This window comes from Aquarana catesbeiana, linkage group LG05 (genome assembly GCF_042186555.1).
Source record: "Aquarana catesbeiana isolate 2022-GZ linkage group LG05, ASM4218655v1, whole genome shotgun sequence".
Lineage (NCBI taxonomy): Eukaryota > Metazoa > Chordata > Amphibia > Anura > Ranidae > Aquarana > Aquarana catesbeiana.
The window spans coordinates 226,063,288-226,082,464 of NC_133328.1; the positions used below are offsets into that span (position 1 = coordinate 226,063,288).

Here is a 19,177-nt window from a genome sequence, read left to right on the forward strand (position 1 = left end):
CTACAACTTCCTGGATTTGCTGCATGCTTTGCAGTTTCTCCTCTACTCATTCCTTTGGTTTCCTTTCGATTCCTAAGGACAGGGCCGGATTAACATAGGGGCCATTGGAGCTGCAGCTCCAGGCCCCTTACCTTAAGATAGGCCCATTTAAGCCCCCCCCCCAAAAAAAAAATCACAAAAAAAAAAAGATTGACTTTGAGGGTCGTGGCTCGGTAACCAGGGGGTACAGAGACCCCAAATTTGTGGGGTAGGTAGCTGATGACCTACCCCACCACTGGAGCTTGGGGCTCTTATCATCAATGATTCTGGAGATATGTTCAGCCTATCAGAAGCTATATACAGAGCCACCAGTTTAAATACAAGCTGGCACACTCTATTTGCAGCAGACTGAGAGGATGAGCTCACAGTGCCTCTCCTCACTTCTTGTCAGAGGCACTGAGCTCAATGGACAGCTTGGAGCCTGCAGAGTTTGACAGGCAGCACTGCCTGTCAAACTCGCCTATTGAATACAATGGGGCCACTCTGCAACTACAAGCCAAACTTGCTCACAGTAGCAGCATAGTCCAACAATGTAAAACTACCATTCAGCAATGTAAAAAAAAAAAAACAAGTAGCACCTCACGAACGCCTGTCAGCTGCTGCTATACCACTCGTTGAAAAGCAGTCCACCACAGATCACTGTTCAGAGGGCAGTAAGCATTACCGCAAATGTGAAAGAAACTTGAAGCACATCATACATTTCACACTCACCACCAACCAGGTCACACTCCAACCACTTCCCATGTTAGCAACTTCCCTTCAACTTATATCACAGGCGACCATTTCCCAACCTGCAGATGACAGACCCTACTCCAAAAGATATCACTCCCAGTTACTCCCCCCACCTGCTGATTGATATCCCTCCACGACCACCTCACACCCCCCTGCTCACAGACCTATCTCCCCAGCCTGTCCCCACACACCCACTCACCTGCTGACCTGTGGATGGGGAAATCACTCCCACAGTGTTATTGTATTCTGCCAGTGGGGAGCCTTCCCTACCCACACAATACAATGATCAGTGTGGCAACACTGATTGTTTTGGAAAAAACCTGACAGGCTGGTTGTACTCAAGTTGATTAATAGCTTGACTTGTGTACAACCAGCTAGTCGATACAAAGATTGACTATGGCCGTTCTCTGCTTAATTGGTTTAATTTCAATCCATGTATGGCCCACTTAACCACTACGCAGTCCCTACATATCCTTCCACAAATCTTTACATTTTTCCTTCCCAGATTCCTTCATCCTCCTCACCTGTACATAGTGCCCACTGTCATACCATCCACACTCCTCTCCTGTACATACTGCTCACTGTCATACCCTCCACATTTCTCTCCTGTACTTACTGCTCACTGTCATACCCTCCACACTGCTCTCCTGTACATACTGCCCACTGTCAAACACTTCTCTCCTGTTCATAGTGCCCACTGTTATACCCTCCACATTTCTATCCTGTACATACTGCCCACTGTCATACCTCCACACTCCTCTCCTGTACATACTGCCCACTGTCATACCCTCCACACTCCTCTCCTGTACATACTGCCCACTGGCATACCCCCCACACTCCTCTACTGTACATACTGCCCACGGGCATACCCCCCACACTCCTCTCCTGTACATACTGCCCGCTGGCATACTCTTCTCTCCTGTACATAGTGCCCGCTGTCATACCCTACACATTCCTCTCCTGTACATTCCGTTCACTGTCATACCCTCCACATTCCTCTCCTATACATACTGCCCACTGTCATATCCTCCACACTTTTCTACTGTACATGCTGCCCACTGTCTTAAGCCTCCACACTCATCTCCTGTACATACTGCTCACTGTCATATCCTCCACGTTCCTCTCCTGTACATACTGCCCACTGTCATATCCTCCACATTCCTCTCCTGTAAATACTGCCCACTGTTATACCCTCCACATTCCTCTCCTGTACATACTGCCTTTTGTCATACCCTCCACACTCCTCTCCTGTACATACTGCCCACTGTCATACCCTCCATATTCCTCACCTGTACATATTGCCCACTGTCATACCCTCCACACTCCTCTCCTGTACATACTGCCCACTGTCATACCCTCCACACTCCTCTCCTGTACATACTGCCCAATGTCATACCCTCCACACTCCTCTCCTGTACATACTGCCCACTGGCATACCCCCCACACTCCTCTACTGTACATACTGCCCACGGGCATACCCCCACACTCCTCTCCTGTACATACTGCCTACTGGCATACTCTTCTCTCCTGTACATAGTGCCCGCTGTCATACCCTACACATTCCTCTCCTGTACATACCATTCACTGTCATACCCTCCACATTCCTCTCCTATACATACTGCCCACTGTCATATCCTCCACACTTTTCTACTGTACATGCTGCCCACTGTCTTAAGCCTCCACACTCATCTCCTGTACATACTGCTCACTGTCATATCCTCCACGTTCCTCTCCTGTACATACTGCCCACTGTCATATCCTCCACATTCCTCTCCTGTAAATACTGGCCACTGTTATACCCTCCACATTCCTCTCCTGTACATACTGTCTTTTGTCATACCCTCCACACTCCTCTCCTGTACATACTGCCCACTGTCATACCCTCCATATTCCTCACCTGTACATACTGCCCACTGTCATACCCTCCACACTCTTCTCCTGTACATACTGCCCACTGTCATACCCTCCACACTCCTCTCCTGTACATACTGCCCAATGTCATACCCTCCACACTCCTCTACTGTACATACTGCCCACGGGCATACCCCCACACTCCTCTCCTGTACATACTGCCTACTGGCACACTCTTCTCTCCTGTACATAGTGCCCGCTGTCATACCCTACACATTCCTCTCCTGTACATACTGTTCACTGCCATACCCTCCACATTCCTCTCCTATACATACTGCCCACTGTCATATCCTCCACACTCTTCTCCTGTACATGCTGCCCACTGTCTTAAGCCTCCACACTCATCTCCTGTACATACTGCTCACTGTCATATCCTCCACGTTCCTCTCCTGTACATACTGCCCACTGTCATACCCTCCACTTTCCTCTCCTGTAAATACTGCCCACCGTTATACTCCCCACATTCCTCTCCTGTACATACTGCCTTTTGTCATACCCTCCACACTCCTCTCCTGTACATACTGCCCACTGTCATACCCTCCACATTCCTCACCTGTACATACTGCCCACTGTCATACCTTCCACACTCCTCTCCTGTACATACTGCCCAATGTCATACCCTCCACACTCCTCTACTGTACATACTTCCCACTGATATACCATCCACACTCCTCTCCTGTACATACTGCCCACTGTCATACCCTCCACACTCCTCTCCTGTACATACAACCCTCTGTCATACCCTCCACATTCCTCTCCTGTACATACTGCTCACTGTCATACCCTCCACATTCCTCTCCTGTACTTACTGCTTACTGTCATACCCTCCACACTGCTCTCCTGTACATACTGCCCACTGTCATACACTTCTCTCCTGTACATAGTGCCCACTGTCATACCCTCCACATTTCTCTCCTGTACATACTGCTCATTGTCATACCCTCCACTTCCTCTCCTCTACATACTGCCCACTGTCATACCCGCCACACTCCTCTCCTGTACATACTGCTCACTGTTGTACCCTCCACACTCGTCTTCTGTACATACTGCTCACTGTCATACCCTCCACATTCCTCTCCTGTACTTACTGCTCACTGTCATACCCTCCACACTGCTCTCCTGTACATACTGCCCACTGTCATACACTTCTCTCCTATACATACTGCCCACTGTCATACCCACCACACTCCTCTCCTGTACATACTGCTCACTGTCGTACCCTCCACACTCGTCTCTGTACATACTGCTCACTGTCGTACCCTCCACACTCCTCTCCTGTACATACTGCTCAGTATCATACCGTCCATACTCCTCTCCTGTACATACTGCCCACTGTCATACCCTTCACACACCTCTCCTGTACACACTGACCACTTTTATAAACTCCTCTACTGTACATAGTGCCGGCTGTCATACCCTCCACACTCCTCTCCTGTACATACTGCCCACTATCATACCATCCACACTCCTCTCTTCTGTACATACCATCCACTGCGATACCATCCACACTCCTTTCCTGTACATACTGCCCACTGTCATACCCTTCACATTCCTCTCCCGTACATACAGCCAACTGCCTTTCTCTTTCTTGTACATACTGCCGCCCATAATACCTTCCACACTCCTCTCCTGTACATACTGCCCCCATCATACCCTCCACACTCCTCTCCTGTACATACTGCCCACTGGCATACCCTCCACAATCTTCTCATGTACATAGTGCCCACTGTCATACCCCCTACACTCCTCTCCTGTACATAGTGCCCACTGTTATACCCTCCACATTCCTCTCCCTCACCTGCACATACTTCCCACTTTTATACCATCCATATTCCTCCCCTATGCCTATTACCCACAAAAACAGTTCTTAAAAATTATATTGAATATCCTCAATGTTACCAGCTCTAGAATGGGTACACTTTTGTTAGTTCAACTAAAGGAAATCTCAGTCCTCATATTTGTTCTGCCCATTATTAGTACTCATTTAATTTAGTGATTACTACTTTGATGTATAGAGGAACATAGGGGATGTCAGCTACTCTGAATATTGCACTGGTAAAAAAGTGTCCCTGAAAATATTTTTAAAATGTTAGCAACTATGCACCTGGGCACTGCGCAAGGGCCACCGGGTCAGTAAGGGGCCCCATAAGAGGCTCCTGGGATCCTGTGATATTAAAGCGGTAGTAAACTTCACTAACATTACTACTTTTTAGAGACCCGAGGTAGGTTATGCCATAATGTACTAGTATTAGGGTACACTTACCTGTCAGACTGAGCCCTCCAGCTCTGCGCTGTGATCAATCCGGGGGGTCCCAGGCGCTTCCATCTTCACCTTGTCTTCCTTCCGCCCTGAACCTTTAGTCACTTGCCTTGGCCGGGCTACGTTGATGTCACTCTCACGCATGCTCATGCACATCCTCTCTCTCATCCTCCCTCCCTTACCCCTCACCTCTCTCTCATCCCCTTTCTCTCTCTCTCTCATCCCTCTCTATATTTAATGTGTTATAACAAAAAAAGTTTGCATTTTTATTTATTTATTTATTTTATAAAAAGCCCCACCAAAATCCTCAGCACCAGGCCCATGATGTTCCTTATCCGACCCTGCCTGAGGAATACATATCTCATAGTACCTTGCTGCTTGAAAGCAGTGTTGTTGACATGGTGTGAGTCCTATACTGACTGGGCCTCCTGAAAATCCTCCTTCCAGCACCTCTGTAGTTCAGAAGGCAGGCTCTGTAAAATCAGTGACACAGCAGTGCATATTCACAAGGCGTAGTAAATATGAGTCACAGCGTTCAAGGAAGTAAATGTGTTGGATTCTTCAAGAAGCTTCCAAACTTCAAGATCATTTAAATTAACTTCTTGTTGACCCACTCACAGTAGATATACTGCGAGTGTGCGGCACAGCCAGGCACTGTGATGTACCAGTACATCGCAGTGTACTTCCTGGTTTGGCTGTTTGGACACAGCACGAGTTTGTCAGCAGATTTCAGCCAATAATTTTGGCTGAATCCTAATAATCGGCTGTGGCCAATCACAGCACAGAGTTCTGTGTTGACAAACACACAGAACTCTGTGCACAGATTTCAGGGAGAAAAAGCAGACAGATCTGTTGGTAAAAGCAGCACACATTACACTTGTTAAGCACACAGTTAACCCCTTCATTGCCTCTGATGTTAACCCCTTCCATCCCAGCCAATGCCATAGTACAGTGTACAGTATTATCACTGATCACTGTATTAGTGTCACTAGCGACATCCGTGTAAGTTAGACAGTTAGTGTCCCTCGCAGCCAGTGGCTGTTAGCTCTAGATTGCCCGCCACAGTATCACAGTCATACTATAACTCACTAATCACTGCCATCACTAGTATAGTGTCTGTTCTGAGCTGTATCTTGACCACAATCAGAACTATACTGGTGTCCCCAAAAACACAGCTTGATTTTTACCAAAGACATGTAGCCGAATACATGTAGAGTCTAAATTTATGAATAAATTTGAATTTATTGGATATGTTCTATAACAGAGAGTAGCAAATAATGTTTTCATTTTTTTTTTCAAAATTTTCTGTGTTTTTCATTTGTATTAAATAAAAAAAACACGTTAATTACACAGGTTCTGTGGCTGATTGACGTTGTAATCAAACTCATTAGTGCCTTATCTGCAATAAATTTGCCTCAGAACCTGTGTAATTAATATATGTTCGGGTTTAAAGAGATGAGGTGGCAACCCTAGTTGGGATCCCTACAGAACCTGGGCCAATTCTGTGTTGTGCAGAAATAAGTGCACTCTGATGACCCAGAAGATGACCAAAGCCAGGCCTGATCAGGAGATGTTAGGATTGGCCTATGACATCTGAAAATCCACAATCTGACCATTTACAAACCTTCTCTTATATGTGTAAACTTGGTCATTGTACCAACAGTTTGACTTATGTTTGCTACAGTACTTAGGGGTCTGTTTATCAATGTTTTCACCCAGGATTTACTCATTTTCCAATTTAAGATACAGTTTAACATTTTGTTAATCTTGGTTGAAAGTTGTGTAAGGCCCCTTTCACACGAGGCGGGCTCCGTTTCTACGGAGCCCGCCTCGGTCCGCCGGCTCAGCGGGAGATCTGTCCGTTGATCTCCGCTGAGCCGGCGGATGACAGGTCCCTCTCTGCTCACTGAGCGGGGAGGGGCTTGTCAGGCGCCGCTGCCGCCTATGGAGGGATCGGACGAAAACGGACAGCGTGTCCGTTTTCGTCAGATCTCACCCGATCCGATCCGCCAGCGACGGATCTGGACGTAGAGCCATACGTCTGCTTTTAGCGGATCGGACGGGGTCGGATGTCAGCGGACATGTCTCCGCTGACATCCGACGCTCCATAGGCTAACATGGAGCGCCCGTTCAGGTCCGCCGTCAAAACTGACAGGCGGACCTGAACGGTCCGATCGTGTGAAAGGGGCCTAAAGCTTTGTGTTTAGCATTTTTTTCTGCCAGAAAACTCCTCTCAAATATGCAATATGTAAGTGGGTTTTTTTTTTGCCTCTAAACGCTGAGCTTAAAATATGCCTCCAAATTTCCTAATGCATGGACACATAAGATAACATTGAGCTTCTTCTACAGGCAAAATGCAAAACCCCTGTAGAAACAGCGATATTTTTTAAGCCCAGTGTGCATGAACGCTCAACATAAGTAAAGTCATTAGTGATGTTCTCATCTAAGCCATATAACTGTGTGACCAAGTAGTTCTTCAGTGTGAAGGGTGAACTATATTGCTGCATATACCCTTCTTTTTATTCAACATTTTAATTAAGCTATGGGGGATATCTACTAAAACTGGAGCACTCAGAATCTGGTGCAGCTGTGCATGGTAGACAATCAGCTCCCAACTTCAGCTTGTTCAATTAAGCTTTAACAATAAAACTTGGAAACTGATTGGTTTCTATGCAGAGCTGTACCTGATTTTTTTTTTTTTAAATATTTATTGTATTTTACTATTTATGGCAAATATAGCTTCTTACTACTGCAAAGATGGTTATTGCATGATATTGATGTTATCAATAGACACCATATGAATTGTTGTGGAAATACAGTCTGCTAGTAGCATGCTCAGAAATACAAACAAATTGAAGACAACTGTATGATATAAATGGAGTGAGGAATACAGGAACTCGTAACGTAGGAGAGGATGTACTTAACAACCACTAAAAAAAGACACGCAGGCTCCAATTCCTGCACACAGACACTGGAGTGCAGGTAGGAAATATAATTATATTATAAGTGAAAAAGACAAGGTGTCTTTATTATACAATTATGTGTGTCTGCAGAGCAATAATGATCGGAACTATCGTGTCTAACCTCTGTGTTTGGAAATTAATACGTTTACTTGGTAGCAGACAACACAAGCAATTTTTAATTTTTTTTACTCATTCTCACCCAGCTGTCATCATCTGGTGTCAAAGCTTGTCAAGACCCTGCTACTTCCAGTTATGGGAAATCATGAATTTAGGTTTTGTGAAAGTCAAAACTTGCTGAGGATTTTTCTAGTGCTGCAACGACAAATTAGAGAGGTGGGCATTGTAAAGTTAAAGAGGAGCTCCACCTTAAACAGAAAATATTAAAAGCCAGCAGCTACAAATACTGCAGCTGCTGACTTTTAATAAATGGACACTTACCTGTCCCAGGGTCCAGCGATGTCAGCAGCCGAAGCCGATCGATCGCTCATCTCTCGGCTGCCCCCACCGCCATCCTCGGTCAGGGAATCAGAAAGTGCAGCGTTGCGGCTTCACTGCCCGGTTCCCTACTACGCATGCGAGAGGCGCGCTGCACATCTACACTGGTCCCCGTTGTGTTGTGGGAACTGTGTGTTTCCCACAACACAACGGGGGGGGGGGGGGGGGGGGGGCGTGCATTTGCGGCTAGCTGTTCCCGGAAATGGGTGCAGATACCTGTATTATACAGGTATCTGCACCCCCTCCCCCCTGAAAGGTGCCAATTGAGGCACCGGAGGGGGGGGGGATCCGATGAGCGGATGTTCCACTTTAAGGTGGAACTCCACTTTAAGTAACCATATATAGCTACAATTTTTTTTTTCTCAACAAAGTGAGCCAATGTGCTTTTGTTGATACAGGCAGCAAATTAACATTTAGGTAACCCAAGGAGAGCAAGGTGCATAAACTTAGTTCTGGGGAGTGGGAAGACAGTGGACAAGTCAGCTAGCAATGAAGATGAAAATATTAGAGCAGTGGTAGTGTGAAAAAGTCAGTGGGCCATGGAGCTGGAGATATTAAAGCAGGTGGATACGTTAAGAGTGTATAAGTTAGTGGGATGTGGTGCTAAAAATATTGAATCAGGGGTACAACTCAATAAGCCATGGAATGAAGGCGCTCTTAGAGTCGAAAGAGAAAATGATTACATGGGTGAAAGTTTGTACTGAATTATGAATGGACCTTGGTCCACCACTGACCAACTGAAAGAGAAACCCGGGTAACAATCGCGCAGTGGTTCGCAGGCATGGACATTCCAAGAGGTGCACAAGAAAGGACATGTACTGGCGCATAAGTGAGCGTGCGCGTGCGCGCATTGGCGCCAGTCCGCCTATTTAAACCTGCCAGTGACATGCACACTTTGCTGAGTGGTCTTTTCCGCTAGTGCCTGTTTACCTAACCTTTACCTGCTTGCCTGGACCTTCCCTTTGACCTCTGCCTGCTTACTTGTGATCCCAGCTCATGCTTGACTTCGCTTCTGCCTGATGTTCCTGTACTTCATTGCCCGACTGTGTACCGAACCTGGCCTGTGTCCCGTCTCTGTCTCTGCCTCACGTCTCGGTACCTGCTGTTGATGACCCCCTGGCTTACGTCCCAGCTATGCTTCCAGCTGCCGATTCAGCGACACGGAGCTCCTGTTCTCAGTTCCGGCCCAGCACTCTCCAGCCACCTGGTTCCTGCCAAGACCCAGCCTGAGCCATCTGCTACATCGGCCCTCGTGCCACTCTGTGTCCTCCAGGGGTGTTGGACAGGAGGTACAAGAAAAGTCCCCTCTACAGCTCGATCACCAGGTACATGACAGTACCAAATGTGCCAAATGTCGGAGATTGAGAGAGGGGCTTCGCCTCTGGAGTCGCTATGCCAGCAACTTGCCTGACCCAGGCAGTCAGCACTTTGCAGGAAAGCTATCTGGAACTGGAAGACCGCATCCAACCTATGGCCTCAAACTCTGCGACTCCCATACCTGCTACTGCACCTGGCTGCTCTAAGTTTACAGGAGCTATGCCACCACCAGAACCCCAAGTTCCTGCACCAGAGCGGTTTTCAGGTGATCGACACAAGTTCCGTGCCTTTAAAAACTCTTGTGAACTTTATTTCTCCCTGCCAAGAGCCTTCTCACTAGAGACCACCAAGGTGGGGTTCCCCATATTCTTGCTTCTCGGAGAATCGCAGTCATGGGCTCATCAGCTCCTGGAACAGAATAGTACGATCTTGGACTCCCTTTGCTCCTTCTTCAAAGCAATGGCCCAGCTCTACGGTGACCCCTAGCGTACAGCTACTGCAGAATTAGCACTCCATACCCTGCGACAGGGTCATCGACCCGCTGAGGACTATACTGCAGAATTCCGCCTGTGGGCCTCTGATACAAGTTGGAACAAAGCAGCCTTGTGGCATCAGTCTCGCCTTAGCCTGTCTGAAGGCCTTAAAGATGAACTTGCTCAAGTTGGGGTCCCCAGCTCTCTTGACAACCTCATTAGTCTTGCTATCCAGCTTGATCGCAGGTTTAGAGAAAGGAGAACAGAAAGGGCTGGCACCATCTCTGTTTCAATAAATATGCAGGCAAGGCCCATGCAACTGTGACTTTTTCGCTCTCCACTTTCTAGTGAAGAAAAGCTGCGAAGAAGGCAGAAGGACTTAGGCCTATACTGTGGGGTGGCGGGACATTATCTCCATAACTGCCCGGTGCAGCCCACAAAGACCAAGTCCATCCATTCTACATATCTTGCTAACTGCTCAGTGGGAAAGGGGTCTACTAATATTACTCTGTCCCTTTCACTTCAGTTCCTCAGAGGGGACATCCAAGTACCTGCCATAGTGGACTTTGGTGCTTGCAGCTGCTTCATGGATAGAGACTTTGCCCTACACCAGCAAATTCCCTTGCAAGCAAAGGCACACCAGTTAGCCATCAATCTGGCCGATGGATCCTGTCTCAGGTCTGGGCCTATTATGCACGACACTCACCCATTGTTGGCTATATCTGACCGTGGTCATCGGGAATTTCTATGCTTGGACGTTATTCCATCGCCTCTGTTCCCCATCATCTTGGGAATACCCTGGTTGCAAGCCCACAATCCACAGATAAACTGGGCAACAGGATAAGTGACTTTCTCATCCACCTACTGCCTGCAATCCTGCCTGCTTCCCATTTCTATGAGACCTACACCTCTTCTGGTTGTACATACTGACCCTTCTGTGTCACAACTCATACTTGCAGTCTACCACGAATTCCTGGACGTTTTCGATAAACAGAAAGCAGACATCCTGCCACCTCACCGCCCTTATGACTGCCCAATTAAACTTTTATCAGGTGCTGAAATACCCTTTGGGCGCATCTTCCCACTTTCTGAAGTAGAGCTTTAGGCTTTATGTCAGTACATCAATGACAACTTGGAAAAGGGCTTCATCTGGCTGTCCACATCCCCTGCAGGTGCTGGAATCTTTTTCGTGGAGAAGGATCATACCCTACATCCCTGTTTCGATTACCGGGAATTAAATAAAATTACTGTTAAAAACAGATACCCTTTACCCCTGGTTCCAGAACTATTCCAACGCTTCAAAACATCCACTATCTTTACCTAAGCTTGATCTGTGAGGTGCTTACAACCTAGTGCAGATCCGCAAAAGGGGTGAGTGGAAAACGGCCTTTCGCACTAGGTTCGGACACTACGAATACCTCATTATGCCCTTTGGGTTATGTAATGCTCCAGCCACATTTTAGTATTTCATTAATGATATTTTCAGAGACTTCCTTGATCTGTTCATGATTGTATATCTAGACGACATTCTCATCTTCTCCCCCTCCATCGCAAAACACCATGAGCATGTTAAAAAAGTTCTCGGCCGATTAAGAGATCATGGGCTGTACGCAAAGGCCAAGAAATGTGAATTTGAGAAGGATACGATTCAGTTCCTGGGGCTCATTATTTCTACATCAGGCATCTCCATGGATCCCCAAAAAGTCAGATCTATCCTTGAGTGGCCCACTCCTATGGACAGGAAAAGCACACAGAGGTTTATCAGGTTTGCCAACTTTTATCGCAAGTTCATTAAAAATTTCTCTGCCATCATTTCTCCTGTCACTCAGCTAATGAAGCAGAATACCCGTTTCCAGTGGACACCTGTAGCCCAAAAGATGTTTGATCTGTTAAAAACTTTGTTTACTACTGCACCTATCCTGCAGCATCCAGACCCTGCTTCCCCTTATGTCCTCGAGGTGGATGCCTCAGAGAATGTCGTAGGCACTATCTTGTCACAGCGCCAGGGAACAAAGTCTGTTACATCCCATTGCCTTCTTTTCCAGGAAACTCAGCCCTGCAGAGAATTATGACATAGGAGATCGGGAATTACTGGCCATAAAGACAGCCTTGGAAGAATGGAGTTACATGTTGGAGGGAGCAGCTCACCCCATCTTGATCTTTACGGATCACAGGAACCTCGAGTATCTCAGGACTGCCAAATGAGACCCCGGCAAGCCAGATGGGCACTATTTTTCTCCTGCTTCTCCTTCCACGTAACCTGTAGGCCAAGTACCAAGAATGTCAAGCCTGATGCGCTTTCTCGCATGTACCCAGAGGAAGGAGAAGAGCACCATCAAGCAGACACAATTTTACCTGTCCAGAGTTTTCTGCTGTTACAGACAGATCTGATCACCCAGTTCAAGCAAGCTTCCACAAGGGATGTCTGGCCACCTGGGGAGTGCCTCCAGAAACGAGGGGGTTATTCCGGTTCAACCAGATAGTGTTTGTTCCCCCAAGTCTGCACCCCAAGATTCTCAGCCAGTGCCACGATCACCCGCTAGCAGGACACTTTGGGGTAATCAAAACTACAGATGTGCAATGTTCTTTTTGTTGGCTAAGTTTAAGAGTCGATTGTAAAGACTATGTGGGTATCTGTGGGGTCTGCGTTCAAAACAAGAACGACAAAATCAAGTCCTGGGGTCTACTGAGACTATTGCTAATTCCCAAGAGACCTTGGCAAATAATTAGTATGGATTTTATGGTTGAACTCCCCCCATCTGAGAGGTTCACTACCATCTTTGTGGTCGTTGACAGACTCATGAATATGGCGCACTTCATCCCCATGTTAGGAACCCCCTCAGCAACAGAGACTGACCATACTTTCTTTAAAGAAGTGGTCAGGCTTCATGGGGTACCTAGCAGCATCACTTCTGATAGAGGAGTGCAGTTCACGTCCAAATTCTGGAGAGATCTTTGCATCTTTGCTAGGTTCTGAAGATCGAAACTTGTTTCTCATCAGCCTACCATCCCCAGACGAATGGCCAAAGCGAACGAATCAGACCCTAGAGCAGTATTTTCGGTGCTTCTCATCCTTTACCCAAGATGACTGGGCATCACTGTTACCCCTGGCAAAGTTCGCTTACAACGATGCAGTTCATTCAGCCACGGGACAAGCCCCATTCTTGGCAAATTATGGCTATTTCCCAGCCTTCTTACCTGACACCTTACCTGATTCCTCGGTCCCTGCAGTCCAGGAAAGAGTAAGTGATCTCCAATCAAATTACAAAGTGTAACAAGATGCCATTTCCAGGGCTCAACAGGTTAGCAAAAGATTATTTGATAAGAAGAGGAGAGGAGACCTGAAACTCCAAGTGGGGGACAAGGTATGGTTGTCTACTGCCAATCTAAGATTATCCTGTCCATCTAAGAAGATGGGTCCTAGATATATTGGCCTATTTCCAGTTAAAAGAGAAATCAATCCAGCAGCTTACGAGCTTCCTGCAACTTATAAGATCCATCCGGTCTTTCACGTGTCCTTACTAAAAGTCGGCAACGAAGAGTATGAAGTTGAGACAATTGTAGATTGCAGAAGACGAGGGGGCACCGTCCAGTATTTGATTAAGTAGAAAGGCTATGGACCCAAAGACAATTCTTGGGAACCAGAATGCAAACTCCATGCCTAGAGACTAATACGGACTTTCTTCCAGGCTCACCCCGATAAGATGCTACGAATGGGCTTCCGGAGGTTGCCCATTGGGGGGGACAGTGTAAGAGAAACGTGGGTAACAAGCGCGGGGTGGTGTGCAGGCATGGACATTCCAAGAAGTGCACAAGAAAGGACATGTACTGGCGCATGCGTGAGCGCACACACGTGTGCGCATTGGCGGCAGTCAGCCTATTTAAACCTGCCAGTGACATGCACACTTTGCTGAGTGGTCTTTTCAGCTAGTGCCTGTTTGCCTGATCTGTACCAGTTTCCTGTATCCCAACTCGGCTTGCCTGGACCTTCCATTTGACCTCTGCCTGACTACTTGTGACCCCGGCTTGTGCTCGACTCCACTTCTGCCTGATGTTCCTGTACTTCATTGCCCGACTGTGTACCGAACCTGGCCTGTGTCCCGTCTCTGCCTCTGCCTCATGTCTCGGTACCTGCTCTGTCTGGCTGTTGATGAGCCCCTGGCTTAGGTCCTGGCTAAGCTTCCAGCTGCTGATTCAGCGACACGGAGCTCCTGTTCTCCGTTCTGGCCCAGCGCTCTCCAGCCACCTGGTTCCAGCCAAGACCCAGCCTGAGCCATCTGCTACATCGGCCCTCATGCTACTCTGTGTCCTCCACTCCCTGTCATCACTACCAGGGGTGTTGAACAGGAGGTGCAAGAAAAGTCCCCTCTACAGCTCGATCTCCACCAGGTACATGACACCAAAGAACAAGGAGACCTTATCTGTCTCAGAGTCACTTAAAGTCACTCACTGCCATCTTTCAAGAAAAAGGGTTAAGGAAAGTGGAACATGTACATATAGGAAACCAAGCTAGCAGGACAAAAATACAAGACTGAAGACATTGTTTGGGCATAAACAAAGCCGCAGCCAAATTAATTACATAGAGTAGCAGAGGGCATATGGAGCACCAGCTGTGGAACATCCATGGTAAAGTACAAAAAAGGAGAGCAGTATAGAAATGACAACTAGACAACTACTGGAGAAGCTGTCCGACAGAAGTTGATGCAAGAGTGAGACTAAACTCTGGTTCTATCCAAGTATAAATAAGTAACCTTCTTTTGCTCTCAGGCCCCTCCAAATTCATTTTTCATTTCAATAATTGCCGCTGTCCATTGTCCCACTGTATGTAGGAAAGTAGCCGCCCACTGCTCTCTCCAACGATTGACTATTATAACATTATCTTTCACAATATAAAAAATTGGGCTAACTTTACTGTTGTCTTATTTTTTAATTCAAAAAAGTGTATTTTTTCCAAAGAAATTGCACTTGTGAGACCACTGCACAAATACGGTGTGACATAAAGTATTGCAACGACCGCCATTTTATTCTCTAGGGTGTCTGAAAAAATATATATATAATGTTTGGGGCTTCCAAGTAATTTTCTAGCAAAGAAAAAAAAAAAAAAAAAGCTTTTAGCTTGTAAACACCAAATTTTAAAAAGAGGCTCAGTCCTTAAGTGGTTAAGAATTATTAAAATTACTGCTCCTGAAAAAATTATTGTTTAAAAAAATACCCCTTTTATGGCCAATTACAGTACTTGCATATGCGCCTTCAGAGTTGGCACTTTTGATTTTTCCTGGTTTGCTTCCATAGACTTCAATGGGGTTCGCCATTCAGGTTAGAACTTTTCCCCTGTTCAGGAGTTCTGAGATCTCTAGCAATATACAATAGCGGTCATTTAACTTATTTTATACATTTATTTTCCTGATTATCTTTTTTTGTTCACTAAGATTGTTTACCAGCAGAAGAAAAAACATACTGGCGGAGATTTACTAAGGCCTGATTCACACCTATGCGTTTTTTGTGCTTTTTGCATTTTGCAGATTTGCACTACAGTCCATTTAACATGCTTTCCTATGGAACATGTTCTGTAGTGCAAATTGGCAAAATGCAAAAAGCACAAAAAACGCATAGGTGTGAATCAGGCCTAACACTGGAGCACTCAGAATCTAGTGCAGCTGTGCATGATAGCTACCGTATTTATCGGCGTATAGCACACACCGGCGTATAACACGCACCCCAATTTAGGAGGGAATTTTAAGGAAAAAAAAACTTTTAGGAGGGAAGTTGAAGGGAAAAAAACTTACATTTAAATGCCCATCATTGCAGCCTTCTCAGTGCAGCCTTGCCTCAGTGCAGCCTTGCTAGTGCAGCCATGTCAGTGCAGCCTTGTCAGTGCAGCCTTCCCCAGTGCAGCCATGTCAGTGCAGCCTTGTCAGTGCAACCTTGTCAGTGCAGCCATGTCAGTGCAACCATGTCAGTGCAGCCTTGTCAGTGCAGCCTTGTCAGTGCAGCCATGTCAGTGCAACCATGTCAGTGCAGCCTTGTCAGTGCAGCCTTGTCAGTGCAGCCATGTCAGTGCAGCCTTCCCCAGTGCAGCCTTGTCAGTGCAGCCTTCCCCAGTGCAGCCTTCCCCAGTGCAGCCTTGCCCCAGTGCAGCCTTGCCCCAGTGCAGCCTTCGATCCCCTGTCCCTGCTTCCCGGGCTTCAAAATCGCCGACCGCGATTTGAAAATGGCGCCGCCGGCGCCGAAATACACAGAGCCGGTCCTCGGCTCTTTCCGGCGGCTCTCGTTCACTTTCGGCTCCCCCCTTAGCCAGAGCGGAGCTATCCGAGTATGTTCGGATAGCTCCGCTCGGGACTACGAGTGGAGCCGAAAGTATTAAGTGTATTTCGGCGCCGGCGGCGCCATTTTCAAAACGCGGCCGGCGATTTTGACATTTTGACAGCTCGGGATCGCAGGGTATCGGCGTATAACACGCACCTGCGACTTTCCCCTGATTTTAAGGGGAAAAAAGTGCGTGTTATACGCCGATAAATACGGTAATCAGCTTCTAACTTCAACTTGTTCAATAAAGCTTTTACAATAAGGCCTCATGCACACTGGACATTAAGGCTCCATTCACACTAGCGCGTTTTTTGATGCATTTTGCATTTTGCAGAAATGCATGGGAATTTTTTAACATGGGTTCCTATGGAACATGTTCACATCAATGCTTTTTTGTATCTCTGCGTTTTTGGAAAGGGTCGGGGACTTTTTTTCATGCAAAAAGCAGCGTTTTGCATGTAATGGATTTCAATGGACAAGCATCAAAAACGCAAGTGCACCGTTTTTGCAGCGTTTTTGCAGCGTTTTTGGTGCGTTTTTGGTGCGTTTTTGCCGGGTTTTTTTTTTGTAATTTTTTTTAAGACTGTAAAAAAAAAAGAAAAAAAAAAAAAAAAAAAAACGCAAAACGCAAATCGCGGCAAAAACGCGGCAAAAACGCGGCAAAAACGCTACAAAAACGCTGCTCAAAAACGTGCCAAGCATGAAAAAAAAACCTCCAAAAACGCTCAAAAGCAACATGCATAGGTGTGAATCCAGCCTTAGGCTGGATTCACACTATGCATTTTTAGTGCTTTTTGCATTTTGCAGATTTGAACTACAGTCCATTTAACATGGTTTCCTATGGAACACGTTCTGTAGTGCAAATCTGCAAAATGCAAAAAGCACTAAAAATGCATAGGTGTGAATCCAGCCTCAAACAGCTGCTGTTTTTGGTTTTAGGCATTTGTTTCTGCAGCCAGTAAACTCTCCAGCATGTTATCCTATGTGTTCATGCACACATTGGCTGTTATTGGGTTTTACGAGGAGTTTTTCAGCTGTAAAAACACTCAAACTCTGATAAAAGCTATAAAACACGGCTATTCTGTGTTTATCAGTGTTTTTGAGCCATAAGCTTCAGTGAGAGTATAGTTTTGCTAAAAAAAAAAAAAAAAACACGAAAAAAACGCTGAAAAATGCTACTAAAGCTAAAATTACTAGTGTTTTTATAACATCCAGTGTGTATGAGGCTTAAAACCTGAAAGCTAATTGGTTTCTATGCAGACTGTGCCAGATTTCGCACTCTCCAGTTTTAGTAAATAAAACCTATAGGAATCTAAAGTTGAAATCATTGTTCCACCCTTATCTTAAAATAATTATTTAGCTGATTAGAGATAAATGGAAGTGATAGGCTTTCTGTTTTGTGTTGAAGATGTCATCCCAGAGCTGACAGAGACCTCTATGAACTCATAATCCCACTCATTTATATATTTAAAGAATTTACTATCATACTTTTTTTTTTAATTATTATTATTATTTTTAATATGAGAATGCAATTGACAATAAGAATGGCTGCAGCATTTTGCCAACAACAAGATAATAATAACTTACATTTTGTTAGTACAACTTGGTGACGAGCTAGCAGCGCTGGATCCAGAGATAAATGGTAAGAAGCATTTGGAAGGATGGTTGTCGGTTCAGTAGTTAAGAAGTAGAGAAAGATGGAGGAGGCCTCAGTGATTTTTTTTTTTTAATATTAAAAAACGTTAAAACATTTTGGGTTCATGTAAACTTTTAAAGAAACATGAAAGACAAAATGTATAATATTATGCTAAAATAAGCATGAAATAATCTGTGCATTAATCTTCACATAGGTAATGGACGGCAGGTTCCACAAAAACCCCCAAGAGGAACGTCCAGAAGTCCACCTCAGTTAGAGATACCCCCACCCCCTCCCTACCCTCCACCTGATAATGATATTTCGGATTCACCTCTCTATGAAAATGGAGCTGCTATAACAGGAACAACCAGACCTATACCTGCTAAACGTAGGTCCATACCAGGCTATACTATATTTTTATATGCTCCTGTCTGCTCCACTTTTGCTGCTATATCACTCACCTTTCCTCTAGTCTATGTAGCTATTTTTCTTTTCCTCCTGTCCTTTTGTTATGGTGAATTTCAGAGATCCCTTAAATGGTGCTCGTTAGAGTTAAGGTATAATCAGATACATCTTGCCTCAGTCATACTAAAGGAATAACCAAGAACAAACCAACCCATAAGCTGGAAAAGTATATCTCAGGTACAGTTTAGCTGTGTACAAATAATTCTTGATAAATGATTCTCTTGTAGCAAATATGAGCCAGTTATTAAACATTTGCTAATCCACTAAAGGAAATGTCTGTCAATACATTATACCTACGATGCATGCTTTCCCCCATTGACTGAAGAAAGTAACTAGGTAGCCTGTATAGTTTCCTTTTTAATAAATGGTACCACTCCTCACCCCTGTCTACATCATTATCTAGTCTCTGCTTTGCTGGAGGAGGTATAGGGAACCCACTAGCAGTGTTAAAAATGAAATGAAATTGCATAACAATACAGATTGGTAACTTTCTATTTTACAGATTTTTCAAGTAAAAAAAATGGGGCTTTTGAAAGTGACAAAAAAATTGGAATAAAACTGTGGAAATTGTAAAAATTGC

The 19,177-nt window shown here is 45.5% G+C and overlaps 1 protein-coding gene across 3 annotated transcripts in view; it reads left to right on the plus strand.

Annotated features, from left to right (window-relative positions):
* COBL (cordon-bleu WH2 repeat protein) overlaps positions 1-19,177 on the plus strand; it is a 586,035-nt gene that overhangs the window by 409,583 nt on the left and 157,275 nt on the right. For 2 of the 3 annotated variants that reach the window (XM_073630596.1, XM_073630595.1), the window contains one exon: positions 18,347-18,520. The exons of the other annotated variant lie outside the window; for it this stretch is intronic. In XM_073630596.1, the coding sequence (XP_073486697.1) occupies positions 18,347-18,520 (174 nt within the window). The remainder of the gene's footprint in view (positions 1-18,346; positions 18,521-19,177) is intronic. 3 annotated transcript variants of the gene reach the window in all.